Genomic DNA, 16,043 nt, shown 5'->3' on the forward strand with positions numbered 1-16,043 from the left:
GGTACATTTTTGAGCAGTTAAACCATCCCAGTTTATTAACTGCACAATAACTATTTTTACTCGATTCTTACAACCTTTTTCCTAATGGTATGTTTGATTTTTTTTTTTTTTTTGTGTTTTTTCTTTACCTTTAAAACAACAAGTATATTATGGAATCAAAGTAAACTGGATGTAAAAAAACATTTGGTGTGTACTTTCACCTGTTTTGTCTGTGGCGCACAAATGACACATTATAACCACAGTTAACATGTTTCAACTTACAACCCACAGCCCAGAAACACACTGCTAAAAGCCATGTAAACATGATCGAGGAGGACAAGTACTGTTTTGTATCATGTTTATTTTAATGGTTACAGAACTTATCACTTCTCAACATTTTGCAGCAGAATATTAAAGAAACAAACTAATGAATATGGCCTAGCAGAGTACTGTCAGTATTTCTTTTTTTTTCTTATGTTGTAAATTTTCCCCCACTGTACAGTCTCTTATTTCTTTTGGGTTTTTTTTATAGTTTTTAACCTTTGTGTGTCTGCATGCTTCCAATTGCCTTTCACTTTGCTGCTGGTACACACGAATTTTCCCCCAGCTGGACAATAATGGATATTTGTATTCTATCCTATGCATATGAGATATTTAAAATTCAGCACTGTGAACATGCGTGATCAAAATATAAAGCAGTAGCATAATGTAAGAGGTTTTATTACAGCTCTCCTCATATATCTCATATCAGTCTCACTTTAGTGTGCTCATGTTAATTTTGTGTCTGTAGAAAAGATTTGCATTTGTAATTTAGTTTTGTGCAGTTTGCGAACCTCTGATCACAGATAAGTGGTAAACTACATGTAAAACTCCTCTGTCCTCTGTGCAGTTGTAAATTTCGGCAGGATACTCATGTCAGTCCCTCAAGGTGGTTGGACAGTGAAGGACATTACAACCACAGACCTTAATTTTGTTTCAGGGTTACAATCCTTGATTTACAAGCACAAACTATATATAGCTTCAAATTATGCTCAAATGACTGTCCAGAGTAAAAAAAATCAGATTCCTGTTTTTAATCTGATTACTTTCCATGTTTTATGTAAGTACTACCAAGCATCCACATGTAAAACTTTGAGTTGATGTTTGACCTAAACAGCCTTTGTGAACAAAGACATAAAGGTGCACGAGTGTTCTCTATTTATCTTCCAACGTTATGCGTGTTCACAATTTGACTAAATCATCCGGAATTACAGGTCCTTCTCAAAATATTAGCATATTGTGATGAAGTTCATTATTTTCCATTATGTCATGATGAAAATTTAACATTCATATATTTTAAATTCATTGCACACTAACTGAAATATTTCAGGTCTTTTATTGTCTTAATACGGATGATTTTGGCATACAGCTCATGAAAACCCAAAATTCCTATCTCACAAAATTAGCATATTATTAAAAGGGTCTCTAAACGAGCTATGAACCTAATCATCTGAATCAACGAGTTAACTCTAAACACCTGCAAAAGATTCCTGAGGCCTTTAAAACTCCCAGCCTGGTTCATCACTCAAAACCCCAATCATGGGTAAGACTACCGACCTGACTGCTGTCCAGAAGGCCACTATTGACACCCTCAAGCAAGAGGGTAAGACACAGAAATACATTTCTGAACGAATAGGCTGTTCCCAGAGTGCTGTATCAAGGCACCTCAGTGGGAAGTCTGTGGGAAGGAAAAAGTGTGGCAGAAAACGCTGCACAACGAGAAGAGGTGACCGGACCCTGAGGAAGATTGTGTAGAAGGGCCGATTCCAGACCTTGGGGGACCTGCGGAAGCAGTGGACTGAGTCTGGAGTAGAAACATCCAGAGCCACCGTGCACAGGCGTGTGCAGGAAATGGGCTACAGGTGCCGCATTCCCCAGGTCAAGCCACTTTTGAACCAGAAACAGCGGCAGAAGCGCCTGACCTGGGCTACAGAGAAGCAGCACTGGACTGTTGCTCAGTGGTCCAAAGTACTTTTTTCGGATGAAAGCAAATTCTGCATGTCATTCGGAAATCAAGGTGCCAGAGTCTGGAGGAAGACTGGGGAGAAGGAAATGCCAAAATGCCAGAAGTCCAGTGTCAAGTACCCACAGTCAGTGATGGTCTGGGGTGCCGTGTCAGCTGCTGGTGTTGGTCCACTGTGTTTTATCAAGGGTAGGGTCAATGCAGCTAGCTATCAGGAGATTTTGGAGCACTTCATGCTTCCATCTGCTGAAAAGCTTTATGGAGATGAAGATTACATTTTTCAGCACAACCTGGCACCTGCTCACAGTGCCAAAACCACTGGTAAATGGTTTACTGACCATGGTATCACTGTGCTCAATTGGCCTGCCAACTCTCCTGACCTGAACCCCATAGAGAATCTGTGGGATATTGTGAAGAGAACGTTGAGAGACTCAAGACCCAACACTCTGGATGAGCTAAAGGCCGCTAACGAAGCATCCTGGGCCTCCATAAGACCTCAGCAGTGCCACAGGCTGATTGCCTCCATGCCACGCCGCATTGAAGCAGTCATTTCTGCAAAAGGATTCCCGACCAAGTATTGAGTGCATAACTGTACATGATTATTTGAAGGTTGACGTTTTTTGTATCAAAAACACTTTTCTTTTATTGGTCGGATGAAATATGCTAATTTTGTGAGATAGGAATTTCGGGTTTTCATGAGCTGTATGCCAAAATCATCCGTATTAAGACAATAAAAGACCTGAAATATTTCAGTTAGTGTGCAATGAATCTAAAATATATGAATGTTAAATTTTCATCATGACATTATGGAAAATAATGAACTTTATCACAATATGCTAATATTTTGAGAAGGACCTGTAATTGCATGGGCACAGACACTGTTTCCACTTGGCCATAAACAGATAGAGACTTCGACAGCAAAACAATACATAAAATTGCTGCTGTAGCAGAGGGCAACAAACTGGGAGAAAGAAAAAGGTTTTAGTGCGTGCTGAAATTAAAGTGAGAAAAAGAATGCCATAGCAGACATTCTTTCATCACCCACCCCCAACTTCCAGTTTTACATGAAAACTGTGGTACAAATGATGGATACTAATAAAGCCATATTTAATCTTCTGGGTCCTTTCTGTTCGTGGTAATAACATCTGATTTGCACACATTTGGAATTCTTGCCCAGAGGTTTTCTACCAGCATGTTCTAATACGAATATAATCCATGCAGATTTCTACAGAGAAAGAACATATTAATCACTTCATCCTTCACACTCAGTTATTCTCATCAGGGGCACTTCTGTGAAAAATGTATGTTGGAGCAGGGATTCATCTAAAAGTTGCAGGACAGTAGCTCTCCAGGACTGGAGATGGTAATCCCTGACCTAAACTCACATTCTGGGCAAGGAGAGCATTAATCCAGTAAAAAAACCAAGAATCCCATTGTTATTCTGGAGGAGCTGCATAAATTTCAATCTCAGGTGGGATAATCTGCAGACAGGACAGCTATTAGTTGTGCACATCACAAATCTGGCCGTTATGGAAGAGCAGCAAGAAGAAAGACATAAGAAGTTTTGTTTTCACTTGCAGGAATGGTGCCATGGGCAAGAAGTTTAACATTACAGTCCATCTTAATGTTAATCTTAATGTCCATCTCAGTGTTAAAGACTGAAAGACAGGGTCAAGTGTATCATACGTAGAAGGAGAGCATTAGGTTGTTGTCAGCAGTAGCTCAGTTGATGCCCTCTTTCAGGAAGACGTGACAGCTAACTACAGAGACCGGCCAGGCTTCTAGGAAGAGACAAGAAAACAGAGAGAACGTTAAAAGCTGAAATAACAGCAAATAACGCAAAATTGGAGGTGGTCAGGATAACCTAAGTGATTCTAACTATAAGCTTTATCGAAAAGGAAAGTGTTAAACCTGGTCTCAACGGTAGACGTGGTGTCTGCCTCACAGACTAAAACTGGGACTTTGTCCAAATCTTTGTCACCTAAACCTCACATCCCTACCTCTTTTACCCTACCCCCCATCCACTATTGGAACTACTTCTTCTACTTAGTACTAGGCAGCATCTGGGGGGTCCTTGTCTTGCTCAGGGAACTGGTGTCCTGATTCAGAACCGCTATTCTAATTCTCCATCTACAGAGCCCTCAGCAGCAGGTCTCCCAGGATAATTCTCATCATCCAGGCTCATCCATCCTGTTCTCCTAAGGCATTCACAATTATTTTCTATAAAAGTTTTAAACCTGACATTGTTATGGCATGGTCTTTGTCAGTAAAAATATTGCAGTTGAGAAAAAACCCGTAATAAAACAGGTGAAAGCATCGTCTTCCAAACATTTCATACTGTACAAAAGAAAAACAAAACACATGCAGTGGAGATTTCATCCAATGAGTTTCACTGTAAATACTATTAAAAATGTTTGTCAGACCCATTTGAAGAACCTGGAGAGACATTTACTTCTGGGTTTGTATCTCAGAGAGCAGCTTCCTGGACTCTTGTACGTCTTTTTGTGTTTATGCGAGTGGATTTTGGCCGGTTTCACGTCTGACTTGGCATCAGCGTCTCCGACTGTCACGGCCTCACAGCAGGGACAGATGGCAGAGACTTACCCCACCACGAAAACAGCAGAGGCTGACACCAACCAACCACACACCGCCGACAAGATGCAAAGCATAAGAATTTTCCTTAAGAGCCTGCTGACCTGTGTCCCGATCCAGGAATGAGTCATCCTGCATGTAAACACTCTCAACCAAAATGGTTGTTTCTTTGTGGTGGCATGTTTTGAGTCAGCAAATAAAGCTTTCTGATGTTTTCCTTTCACATACCTCACCGTCCCACAGCCCACTTCAGCCTAAAATCAGTCCGACATCTACTCAAACCTCAGCTTCCCGGGCAGTTTATAAAATGTCACAAATAGAACCACTTTAAACCTACACTACTCATGTCGTGTCCTGTGCTGCCTTTAAATCTTTACCATTGCTTAAGATGTTAATTTGTAGTTTGACATGTAACCAGTTAAAATGTTTTATTGTATTGGGAGGGTTGTCTCTAGCCTGATATGTTGACAGGCAGACAAACCAAAACACAGCATGACGATCCAAAGTCATGCACAAATGATCTCAGCAGACGCAGTGTGCGTGGGCAGCTCCACACAGATGCATGCATGAGCGGCTGCGTAGGTGTGCAGCATTTTCTTGACTGCCAGGCCAAATAGATGTTGAACTTTAGCTCGGCTTTATGCATGAGCTCGTTAGTTCATATGTCCTACTCTGAGGCTGAAACAGCTGGATCTCTAAATTAGAATAGTCAATGTTTATGAATGCAATTTCAGTTCCTCATAAAATTTGAATACTACATAAGATCAATAAAATGTATTTTTAATGCCTGCATAGCTTATATTGGATCCTTTGGTTTGTTTGCATAGTTGGGTCTGGTGCCTCTCATGTTCCTCTTAACAATACTCTGCAGGTACTCTGTGAGGTTAAGGTCAGACAGGAAGTTTGAATTCCAAATGAAAGGCAGAATTTATATTTACCCATCAACAGGACTTTGGACCACTGAGCAACACTCCCATCTCATCTTGTTTTTCCCAAGTAAAAGACATCTGCTGTTGATGTGGTTCAGGTGTGGCTTAACACAAGGAACGTGACAGCTGTAGCCCATGTCGCAGATACGTGGTGTGGTGACTCCAACTGTAGTCCACTCCTCATAAATTGGTCCTTGTCGCTTGTGCATCTTTTTATACTTTTTCCTTCCACTCAACATTTCTGTAATTTAATTGGGTACAGCCATTTTTTTTTTTAGAGACGACCTTGTGTGGATTCCCTACGTTGTGAAGGATGCAAGTGACTGCTGCACAGCTGTCAGGTCAGTTTTCTTCCTGACCGTTTAAACCCCAACATTATGCAATATTCTCATTTCGCAAGAAACTGAATTTTGAGTTTACTTGCCAAAAAGACAAAAGTCGTTCAAATAAACAGAAGTAAATGTTTTGAAACATCACTCTTTGTGTAATGAATCTACGGGTTGAGTTTCACCTTTTGAATTATTTCCCAGAAATATTTGTTTCACTGATATTTAAATTTACTGAGTTGCAACTGTAGTGTACCATATAAACCAGGAGCAAGATACGCTGAAACCAAAGAGCAGCACACACAAACTGAAAGAAAACCAAAATCAATAAAGCATCTGTGCTTTGCGACACTTCCATTTGAGCAACCCTATTCACAGACATGTAAACTAACCCACTTCGAAGTTCACCAGCTTGTTGAGCATAAACTCATTAGCCATCATGTTATTTGAACCATTATCCACCGTCTACGCCAACACATACATGGATGATGATTTTTAAACATCCAACTATAACTCACTTATGCAATCAGGCTTCGACAGGGATTTTCTACTTTAGATGACACAAAGTAATGTCATATTTCAAATACTTCTGCAACAGTTGATTGGCAGGTGATCAGAACAGACACATTTTTCTTTAATTCTTATCCATAATCGGCAAGTCAAATCTTGACTTTTCTTTTCCTCCTCTGTTATTTAAATGATTCAATTAAATTATTATAGAAAAATTAAAGGCCAAAAGTTAAAGTCTCTATGTTTTCATATTGCAAAATAATGCCTAAGGTACATGTTGAATCAAATTAATCATCAAATAAAAAAACAAGTTCAAAATAGAAACCTTAATTTGAGTTTAATCCAACAAGCAAAACCATACATCAATAAGACATCTCAATCACTTAAACAACAGTCTCCCAGACAGTCTGGAGACACAGAAATGTGTTTTTCCCTCAACTTTTCTGGTCAAAGTCTTTAAGTAGTCCTATCTCTTCCTCTTTTCCATAAGCTGTGTTGGGGGGAAAGCATCCCTAGGCCAACATAATATTCATTTTCTGTTGTTAAAGTGGGTCATACAATTTTGTTGCAGAAAACATCTTAATGTCCATTAACTCAATTAAGCTGTGATTTAAAAAAAACAAAAAAACAAAAAAAAGAAGAAGCACCCACAGCTCATTCCAAGGTACTTTAAGCATCATCAGGTTTGTCTGCTGGTGGTCCACAAGGCTGCAGCATCTTCTCCATCAAGTTGAAGCGAACACGTGCTTTGCTCTCGTTCTCGGCAACAGAGAAGTAGTTGAGCAGGTCGAAGTGCCCCATGTAGGAGCAGTAAGAGTCACGGTGCTGGTTAACCAGCCATTCCCACTTGCTGGTGTCAGCATGTCCTGTACCAATGTACTTGGACTGAAGATGTTCCAGCTGACTGTGGATGTTGTACCGGTCCGTCATTCTTGCTGAGATCAGCCCAAGAGTGTCTAAAAAAGAAAGGATAAAAAAGTTGCTAACCCTAATTCTGATGAATAAGCAGACAATAACCTTATAGAAAAGAATATCCTTACAAATGTTACCATTCGTTTTTAAATATAACTGCATGTGGAGCAACTGGTTCTTAATTCTTTTTCACTTGCCAATACAAAAGATACAGCCAGAGTTCCCTCAGCTGGTACAGAAACCTTCAGGTAAAAAAGCTCTTTCAGACCAAAAATGCCTGACATTGTCAGCTTCATCATAAAGTCAGTCACTGCTTTTCCCCATTTTACTTTATTGTTGGCAGCAAAAAGCTACATGCAAATTGCAATTATTATTGAAGCTAGACTGCAGAACTTTCTATCGTTGTATGTTCCTTTAACAAAACAAACTGCCTTGTTAATTCAAACATCAAAAATTAGAAATGTTGGAAGGTAACTTGTAGGACAAACAGCATAACAAAAGAGTGACTGGCTTTAAGAGATTTCTATTATTAAAATAATACATGACTTTATTTAATCTGGCATCACAAAATTACTGTAAAGTCACCAGACAGTAGGGGCTGTAGAACAGCCATACTTAACACTAAGTGGGTAGAGTAAAACCATTCAGACTATGTTTTTTAAAGGTAGTTTGACTTAAGTGTCATTAAAATAACTGAGTCGGTGCACCTAATAAAAAGAAAAAGCTATAATTGATTTATCAACCCAATTACAAGGCTGGTTCCTAATAGGAGTTCTAAATAAATGCAAAAACAAACCAAAAACACCTAGAGCCAATTTAATTAAAACACATCTGCTACTTTTATCTCCCACTGTAAACAGTTGCTTCCATATTAAGATTGGTATACGATATCTGACTAAGCATTACACTTTTTAGCAAAGTAGCTACACGTGCTAAAAAAAGCTGAAACATGTTTCAAATTATATTATCACTATTATACACAACATAGATGAACGGAGATCTGTGTAAATCTGAAGGAGGTGGGAGATTTCAGGTCCCCAGGTCAGACACATAGTTAAAAAAGATCTATACTACAACAATCTTGAGTCCAAGGCGTTGATTAAACACAACAGTGTGACTTGTGTGCACAAACTATACAGGTCCTTCTCAAAATATTAGCATATTGTGATAAAGTTAATTATTTTCCATAATGTAATGATGAAAATTTAACATTCATATATTTTAGATTCATTGCAGACTAACTGAAATATTTCAGGTCTTTTATTGTCTTAATACGGATGATTGTGGCATACAGCTCATGAAAACCCAAAATTCCTATCTCACAAAATTAGCATATTTCATCCGACCAATAAAAGAAAAGTGTTTTTAATACAAAAAACGTCAACCTTCAAATAATCATGTACAGTTATGCACTCAATACTTGGTCGGGAATCCTTTGGCAGAAATGACTGCTTCAATGCGGCGTGGCATGGAGGCAATCAGCCTGTGGCACTGCTGAGGTCTTATGGAGGCCCAGGATGCTTCGTTAGCGGCCTTTAGCTCATCCAGAGTGTTGGGTCTTGAGTCTCTCAACGTTCTCTTCACAATATCCCACAGATTCTCTATGGGGTTCAGGTCAGGAGAGTTGGCAGGCCAATTGAGCACAGTGATACCATGGTCAGTAAACCATTTACCAGTGGTTTTGGCACTGTGAGCAGGTGCCAGGTCGTGCTGAAAAATGAAATCTTCATCTCCATAAAGCTTTTCAGCAGATGGAAGCATGAAGTGCTCCAAAATCTCCTGATAGCTAGCTGCATTGACCCTGCCCTTGATAAAACACAGTGGACCAACACCAGCAGCTGACACGGCACCCCAGACCATCACTGACTGTGGGTACTTGACACTGGACTTCTGGCATTGTGGCATTTCCTTCTCCCCAGTCTTCCTCCAGACTCTGGCACCTTGATTTCCGAATGACATGCAGAATTTGCTTTCATCCGAAAAAAGTACTTTGGACCACTGAGCAACAGTCCAGTGCTGCTTCTCTGTAGCCCAGGTCAGGCGCTTCTGCCGCTGTTTCTGGTTCAAAAGTGGCTTGACCTGGGGAATGTGGCACCTGTAGCCCATTTCCTGCACACGCCTGTGCACGGTGGCTCTGGATGTTTCTACTCCAGACTCAGTCCACTGCTTCCGCAGGTCCCCCAAGGTCTGGAATCGGCCCTTCTCCACAATCTTCCTCAGGGTCCGGTCACCTCTTCTCGTTGTGCACCGTTTTCTGCCACACTTTTTCCTTCCCACAGACTTCCCACTGAGGTGCCTTGATACAGCACTCTGGGAACAGCCTATTCGTTCAGAAATTTCTTTCTGTGTCTTACCCTCTTGCTTGAGGGTGTCAATAGTGGCCTTCTGGACAGCAGTCAGGTCGGCAGTCTTACCCATGATTGGGGTTTTGAGTGATGAACCAGGCTGGGAGTTTTAAAGGCCTCAGGAATCTTTTGCAGGTGTTTAGAGTTAACTCGTTGATTCAGATGATTAGGTTCATAGCTCGTTTAGAGACCCTTTTAATGATATGCTAATTTTGTGAGATAGGAATTTTGGGTTTTCATGAGCTGTATGCCAAAATCATCCATATTAAGACAATAAAAGACCTGAAATATTTCAGTTAGTGTGCAATGAATCTAAAATATATGAATGTTAAATTTTCATCATTACATTATGGAAAATAATAAACTTTATCACAATATGCTAATATTTTGAGAAGGACCTGTACAAAGACCACCTTCTTTGAATTATGCTGCACACTGGTTGAACAACGGGCATCTAGGACTTTTTTTAAGTTTAATTTATTCACAACCCTGTCCATGTCTATGCATATAGCATAAAATTGGTCAGCTTGTATTTTGGGATGTATTTTAGTTCAAATAATTACATCTTTCATATTAGCATATTCAGAGAAGTGTGCTTTTGTTTGCTGCCTATAACGAAGTAACTTAAATTAGTGTTTTTATATGTATCAAAACACCGTCTTATCTCCTCTTGTTAGCATACTGTCTCTTTACAGCCTATAAAACAAAACAGAATCGTTCTCGGCGCGTTTTGTCTGCATGCTAACGTTAGCAAAGCTACTCGGTGTTAGCTGTCAAAACTTTCAATCTCAGCTACTCTAGTTTATAAATACTAGTTTTAAAGTCATATCGGTTTTTAAATACGAAACATACTCACATTAGACGTGGAATAAACCAGAAAAGAGGCGAAAGTTGGTAATGAAATCCTCAACCACTCACAATTCACGCCAGAACAGCTTTTTCCGTTTGGTTCCCTGAAATTGTGATCGGTTGAAACCAAGCATCAAATCTTGGGTTCCGGCCCAAATCTTTTGCTCCTGCTGCCAAGACATCAAAACAAGCCCGTGATTGCCCTTAGTAGTGTATGCAACTGAATTATACAACAGTTAAAACCAGTTTGATTAGTAAAATGAGGAATTATTCACATTAGACTGGTGTAAAATAGAGCGACTACAATGGTAAAAACCATAAAAGTTACTCTGTTTAGCTTATTGGCCTTAAATAATATATGTTTTTTTTTTATTCTTTTATTCAATTGGCTTAAAAAAGATAAACTTTTTTTAAGCAGGACGCCACATCTACAATATTATTCATGTTGGGTAGAAAAAATATCTGCATATGTGCCTTTAAATCGTAAAATTAAAATTGCAATGTCAGTCAACTGTTGCTGCATAACTCATGGTTGTCTATAGAAAAGATTTGGAACATTAGCAGTGCACTTAGGAGGACCCTGTAGCCACAGTGTAAACTGATCCATTCACATTGTTTTAGCAGATGTTTCTTCATTAAAAATGCCAAAATGTGACAGATACAGTATGATAAATGTTTGAATGCTTGTTTTTATTACTGACTAATCCAGTGACTGGAGGTTGTGAGTGCTGTGCTGAGACAAATGGCCACTAGGAGAGATGCAAGCGTATTATTTCTGCTACCAGCAGTTGGTTTCAGTCAAAGCTCGGTTGCTAGTAGCAACTGTAAGGAGGATTGTGCCACAGTGCTTGAACTTACACTATGTCAAATTTTTGACAAAGAAGAATTGTTAATGCTTGCCATTTTGATGGGGTTGGAAGAAACATGTAGTTAGAGTCATTAGGCACATCATGTATATTGTCCTGAAAGCTTATGTAAATACAAGGATTTGTCTGGTAGCCTTTACTGTGTCAGGGCAGATTTGCTCTAACAGAGTGGGGATAATGGAATATTACCCATTGTTACATCAGTTATCTATCTAATTAAAAAGAAAGTAACCCAAGGGAACAAAAGACAAGTTTCTAAAACTGTAATGAGACAAAAATGACAAGGGGTAGAGAAAAAAGAGAAAGGGGTATGACACAAAAAATTAATGAGTTTAGTAACAATCTTAATGCTTACAAAGCCTTTAGTTTACTGGAGAAAGACAAATAAATAAAATTTTCTCTAAGTTAGTTTTAAGTTCCTCCCGTCTTTCTGCATGGAGTTTGCATGTTCTCCCTGTGCATGCGTGGGTTCTCTCCAGGTACTCCGGCTTCCTCCCACAGTCCAAAAACATGACTGTTTGGTTAATTGATTTCTCTAAATTGACTTTAGACGTGAATGAGTGTGTGCTTGGTTGTTTGTGTGTTGCCCTGCAATGGACTGGCGACCTGTCCAGGGTATACTCTGCCTCTCGCCCATAGACTGCTGGAGATAGGCACCAGCTTCCCCGTGACCCACTATGGAAGAAACGGTAGAAAATGACTGATGATGACTAGTTTTAGGTCAAAAGAAATAGTATGAACTAATTAACAGCTTTAGGAAAGGAAGCATTGTGTTATTTTAATGGATGTTACTGTGGCATGTTCTACCTGCATCTGCGTTCACATTGCAGCTCTGAACAGCACTTTGCTACAGAGCACTAGGAGTTTCTACAGGCTTACAGACAGAGCCACCTCTCACTCGTGTTCAGTTTAATAAGTTTGGACAAAATCTAAGAGAGGATGCTCCCAGGTAGCAGTCAGCAATGGCTGCGTCACCTTAACAATCCCACTCTTTAACATGAATTGTTTATTGACTTAAAGCCACATTAATTTATTAACATTAAGGTGAGGGTTTTGCTTATTTCATTAGATTCTTTAATGCATAAGAGAATACTAATATAAATAAGTACAACAAATAAATTAACCCACATTTGCATGCATTTTCAGGAACCATTGTTTCGCTGAAGAAAAATATTCATATAAAATATTTGTATTTAACATTTTAATGGGATTTTTTAAAAGCAGTGCGCAGTTTTGAAGTGGAAGATATGGTGTGTTCAGGTTGTCAGTATTTTGCAACATTGTTTTGCATATGAGCCAAAAAGTTCAGTTTTGCTTTCATCTTATGAGAGCACCTTCTTCCCCATGTATGCTGCGTCCCCAACATGGCTTGCAGCAAACTGATGGTAACTAATGGCTTACTTGCATGACTTATAGTTGTTCTGTCAGATTCTTCCACCTTGGCTGTGGATCTCTGCGGTTTCTCCAGGGTTAAACTTCTCGGTGACTTCTCTGAGTAATGCTCTGCTTGCCCAGGCTGCCAGTAGGTGTAAGGCTATTCCATATATATATATATATATATATATACCACTTATATATATGTATATACATATATATATATATGTAAATATATACCGCTTATATACATATATATACCACTTATTCCATAGTGGGTCGCAGGGGAGTTGGTGCCCATTTCCAGCAGTCTATGGGCGAGAGGCAGGGTACATCCTGGACAGATCGGCAGTCCGTCACAGGGCAACACACAAACAACCATGCACACACTCATTCATACACCTAAGGGTAATTTAGAGAGACCAATTAACCTAACAGGCATGTCTTTGGAATGTGGGAGGAATCTGGAGTACCCGGTGAGAACCCACGCATAGACGGGGAGAACATGCAAACTCCATGCAGAAAGACCCCTGGCTGGGAATCGAACTTGGGACCTTTTTGCTGCAAGGCAACAGTGCTACCAACTGCTCCACCATGCAGCCCTCCAAATGTTGTTGAATGTAATTTAAAAAAAAAGCTTCTATGTCCAGGAGTTTCTGACTCTCAGGACCCGTATGTACAGCGCCTTGAGTGCCTTGTTGCTGAAAAGCACTATATAAATAAACTTGACTTGACTTGACCAGCTATGAGTAAATATTATATACCATTCAACTTTAAATGTTTTTGGACATCCAAAGGTTACTTAGCATAGAGGCATTGTGTGTGATGTAGCAGCAGATCGTGTGCACAAAAGCTGAGTCCTCGACGCAGGCGTCCGTGGTTCGATTCCCGACCCTGAGGTCTGTGCTGCATGTCCTCCCCCCTTCCCTCGTTGTCCATGTACTGTGAAATGCCACAAAATATATATACACTGCTCAAAAAAATAAAGGGAACACTTAAACAACACAATATAACTCCAAGTAAATCAAACTTCTGTGAAATCAAACTGTCCACTTAGGAAGCAACACTGATTGACAATCAATTTCACAGCCGTTGTGCAAATGAAAAAGACAACAGGGGGAAATCTTTGGCGATTAGCAAGACACACTCAATAAAGGAGTGGTTCTGCAGGTGGGGACCACAGACCACTTTTCAGTACCTATGCTTTCTTGCTGATGGTTTGGTCACTTTTGAATGTTGGTGGTGCTTTCACACTCGTGGTAGCATGAGACGGACTCTACAACCCACACAAGTGGCTCAGGTAGTGCAGCTCATCCAGGATGGCACACCAATGCGAGCTGTGGCAAGAAGGTTTGCTGTGTCTGTCAGCGTAGTGTCCAGAGCCTGGAGGCGCTACCAGGAGACAGGCCAGTACACCAGGAGACGTGGAGGAGGCCGTAGGAGGGCAACAACCCAGCAGCAGGACCGCTACCTCCGCCTTTGTGCAAGGAGGAACAAGAGGAGCCCTGCCAGAGCCCTGCAAAATGACCTCCAGCAGGCCACAAATGTGCATGTGTCTGCACAAACGGTTAGAAACCGTCTCCATGAGGATGGTATGAGGGCCTGATGTCCACAAATGGGGGTTGTGCTCACAGCCCAACACCGTGCAGGACGCTTGGCACCAAGATTGGCAAATTCGCCACTGGCGCCCTGTGCTCTTCACAGATGAAAGCAGGTTCATACTGAGGACATGTGACAGATGTGAGTCTGGAGACACCGTGGAGAGCGATCTGCTGCCTGCAACATTCTTCATCCTGGTCCTGGGTTCCTCCTAATGCAGGAAAATGCTAGACCTCATGTGGCTGGAGTGTGTCAGCAGTTCCTGCAAGATGAAGACATTGAAGCTATGAACTGGCCCGCCCGTTCCCCAGACCTGAATCTGATTGAGCACATCTGGGACATCATGTCTCGCTCCATCCACCAACGTCACGTTGCACCACAGACTGTCCAGGAGTTGGCGGATGTTTTAGTCCAGGTCTGGGAGGAGATCCCTCAGTAGACCATCCGCCGTCTCATCAGGAGCATGTCCAGGCGTTGTAGGGAGGTCATACAGACACGTGGAGGCCACACACAATACTGAGCCTCATTTTGACTTGTTTTAAGGACATTACATCAAAGTTGGATCAGCCTGTAGTGTGTTTTTCCACTTTGTGTGTGTGACTCCAAATCAAGGCCTCCATTGGTTAATAAATTTGATTTCCATTGATGATTTTTGTCTGATTTTGTTGTCAGCACATTCAACTTTGTACAGAACAAAGTATTCAATGAGAATATTTCATTCATTCAGATCTAGGATGTGTTATTTGAGTGTTCCCTTTAGTTTTTTGAGCAGTGTATATATTTAGTTAGCAAAGGGAGAGAACAGAGTATGAAAAGGTTAATAGAACAAATTGTCAATGGCTTGCACTTGTATAGTCCTAAATGAACAACTTTTCATATTTTTAGGTACCACCTAGTTGATGTTCCAACCTCCAAAAAAGAAAATTATAGGCAGAAACAATCAAATTCTCCACTGTTCCTATTGTCTCTTTATTGACTCATAATTTGTAACCTCTTTGTCTGAGAGGCAGTCATTTTATTCATGTCAAATCTGTAAACAATTTTTCCCCGCTTTCTGTCAGCTGTGATTTCATTGTCAATATGAGTGCAGCCTCCCTCTACAATCACCACAGCATCCATCAGAATCGGCGCCCACAAGCTGTGGACTCATTGTGATATTGACGTCATGGTGCCCAATCACAGGGCAGTCCTCGGGAGGTCATTGGGGTTTTCTAAAACCTTCTTCCATTAGGCACAGTATTTCAGATGAGTAAAAGCATATCTTTCAGCACATCATCCCGTGATTATTTAATGGTGCATGGCAGCTCATTCTCACCTCTAATTGCATGTGCCCTTTAAAATGTCTTAAAACGAAACTGCCTTGGTAACCTCTCGTGTTTGCTTTTATAAGTGACACATAACACCATTTCTTTGGCTGTCTGCATTAATGCTGTTTAGAGGCTTTTTGTTTGGCTGCTCATGCCTTTCTTCACCTTTCAATACACATTAGCTCAGCCAAATAGTGCAAAGATCCAGGACTCAAATTATTAAATATAACGCCTCACAAATTCAGCAGTCTGGGCCTATTTTTGAAACTTTCTAAGCTAAATTACAACGTGGAGTCTCTCGGAAGGAAATAAGGCCTTTTGTATACCAGCATCAGAAGATTGAATATAATAGGGTGTATGTGGAGGATGTTAAATGCAGTGTGGCAAAAACCAAACTGAAAATCACCTTTATTAATAAATCCGGTTTTACTGAATTCCAAACTATTTGCAACA

General features: G+C 40.4%; 1 protein-coding gene across 2 annotated transcripts; it reads right to left on the minus strand.

The window, feature by feature from the left end:
• Positions 1 to 6,656: 6,656 nt before the first annotated feature.
• Positions 6,657 to 10,640, minus strand: sf3b5 (splicing factor 3b, subunit 5). 2 transcript variants are annotated; one of them, XM_047352014.1, is made up of 2 exons: positions 10,514 to 10,640; positions 6,657 to 7,294 (listed from the first exon to the last, which is right to left on the minus strand). In XM_047352014.1, the coding sequence occupies exon 2, from the start codon at positions 7,266 to 7,268 to the stop codon at positions 7,008 to 7,010; it is 261 nt and encodes an 86-aa protein (XP_047207970.1). In that variant the 5' UTR covers positions 7,269 to 7,294; positions 10,514 to 10,640; the 3' UTR covers positions 6,657 to 7,007. The 2 variants fall into 2 exon arrangements, with proteins under 2 accessions (XP_047207970.1, XP_047207969.1); XM_047352013.1 differs by having other exon boundaries at positions 10,452 to 10,607.
• Between the last annotated feature and the right edge of the window lie 5,403 nt (positions 10,641 to 16,043).

Source organism: Girardinichthys multiradiatus, chromosome 22, assembly GCF_021462225.1.
Source record: "Girardinichthys multiradiatus isolate DD_20200921_A chromosome 22, DD_fGirMul_XY1, whole genome shotgun sequence".
NCBI classification, from domain to species: domain Eukaryota; kingdom Metazoa; phylum Chordata; class Actinopteri; order Cyprinodontiformes; family Goodeidae; genus Girardinichthys; species Girardinichthys multiradiatus.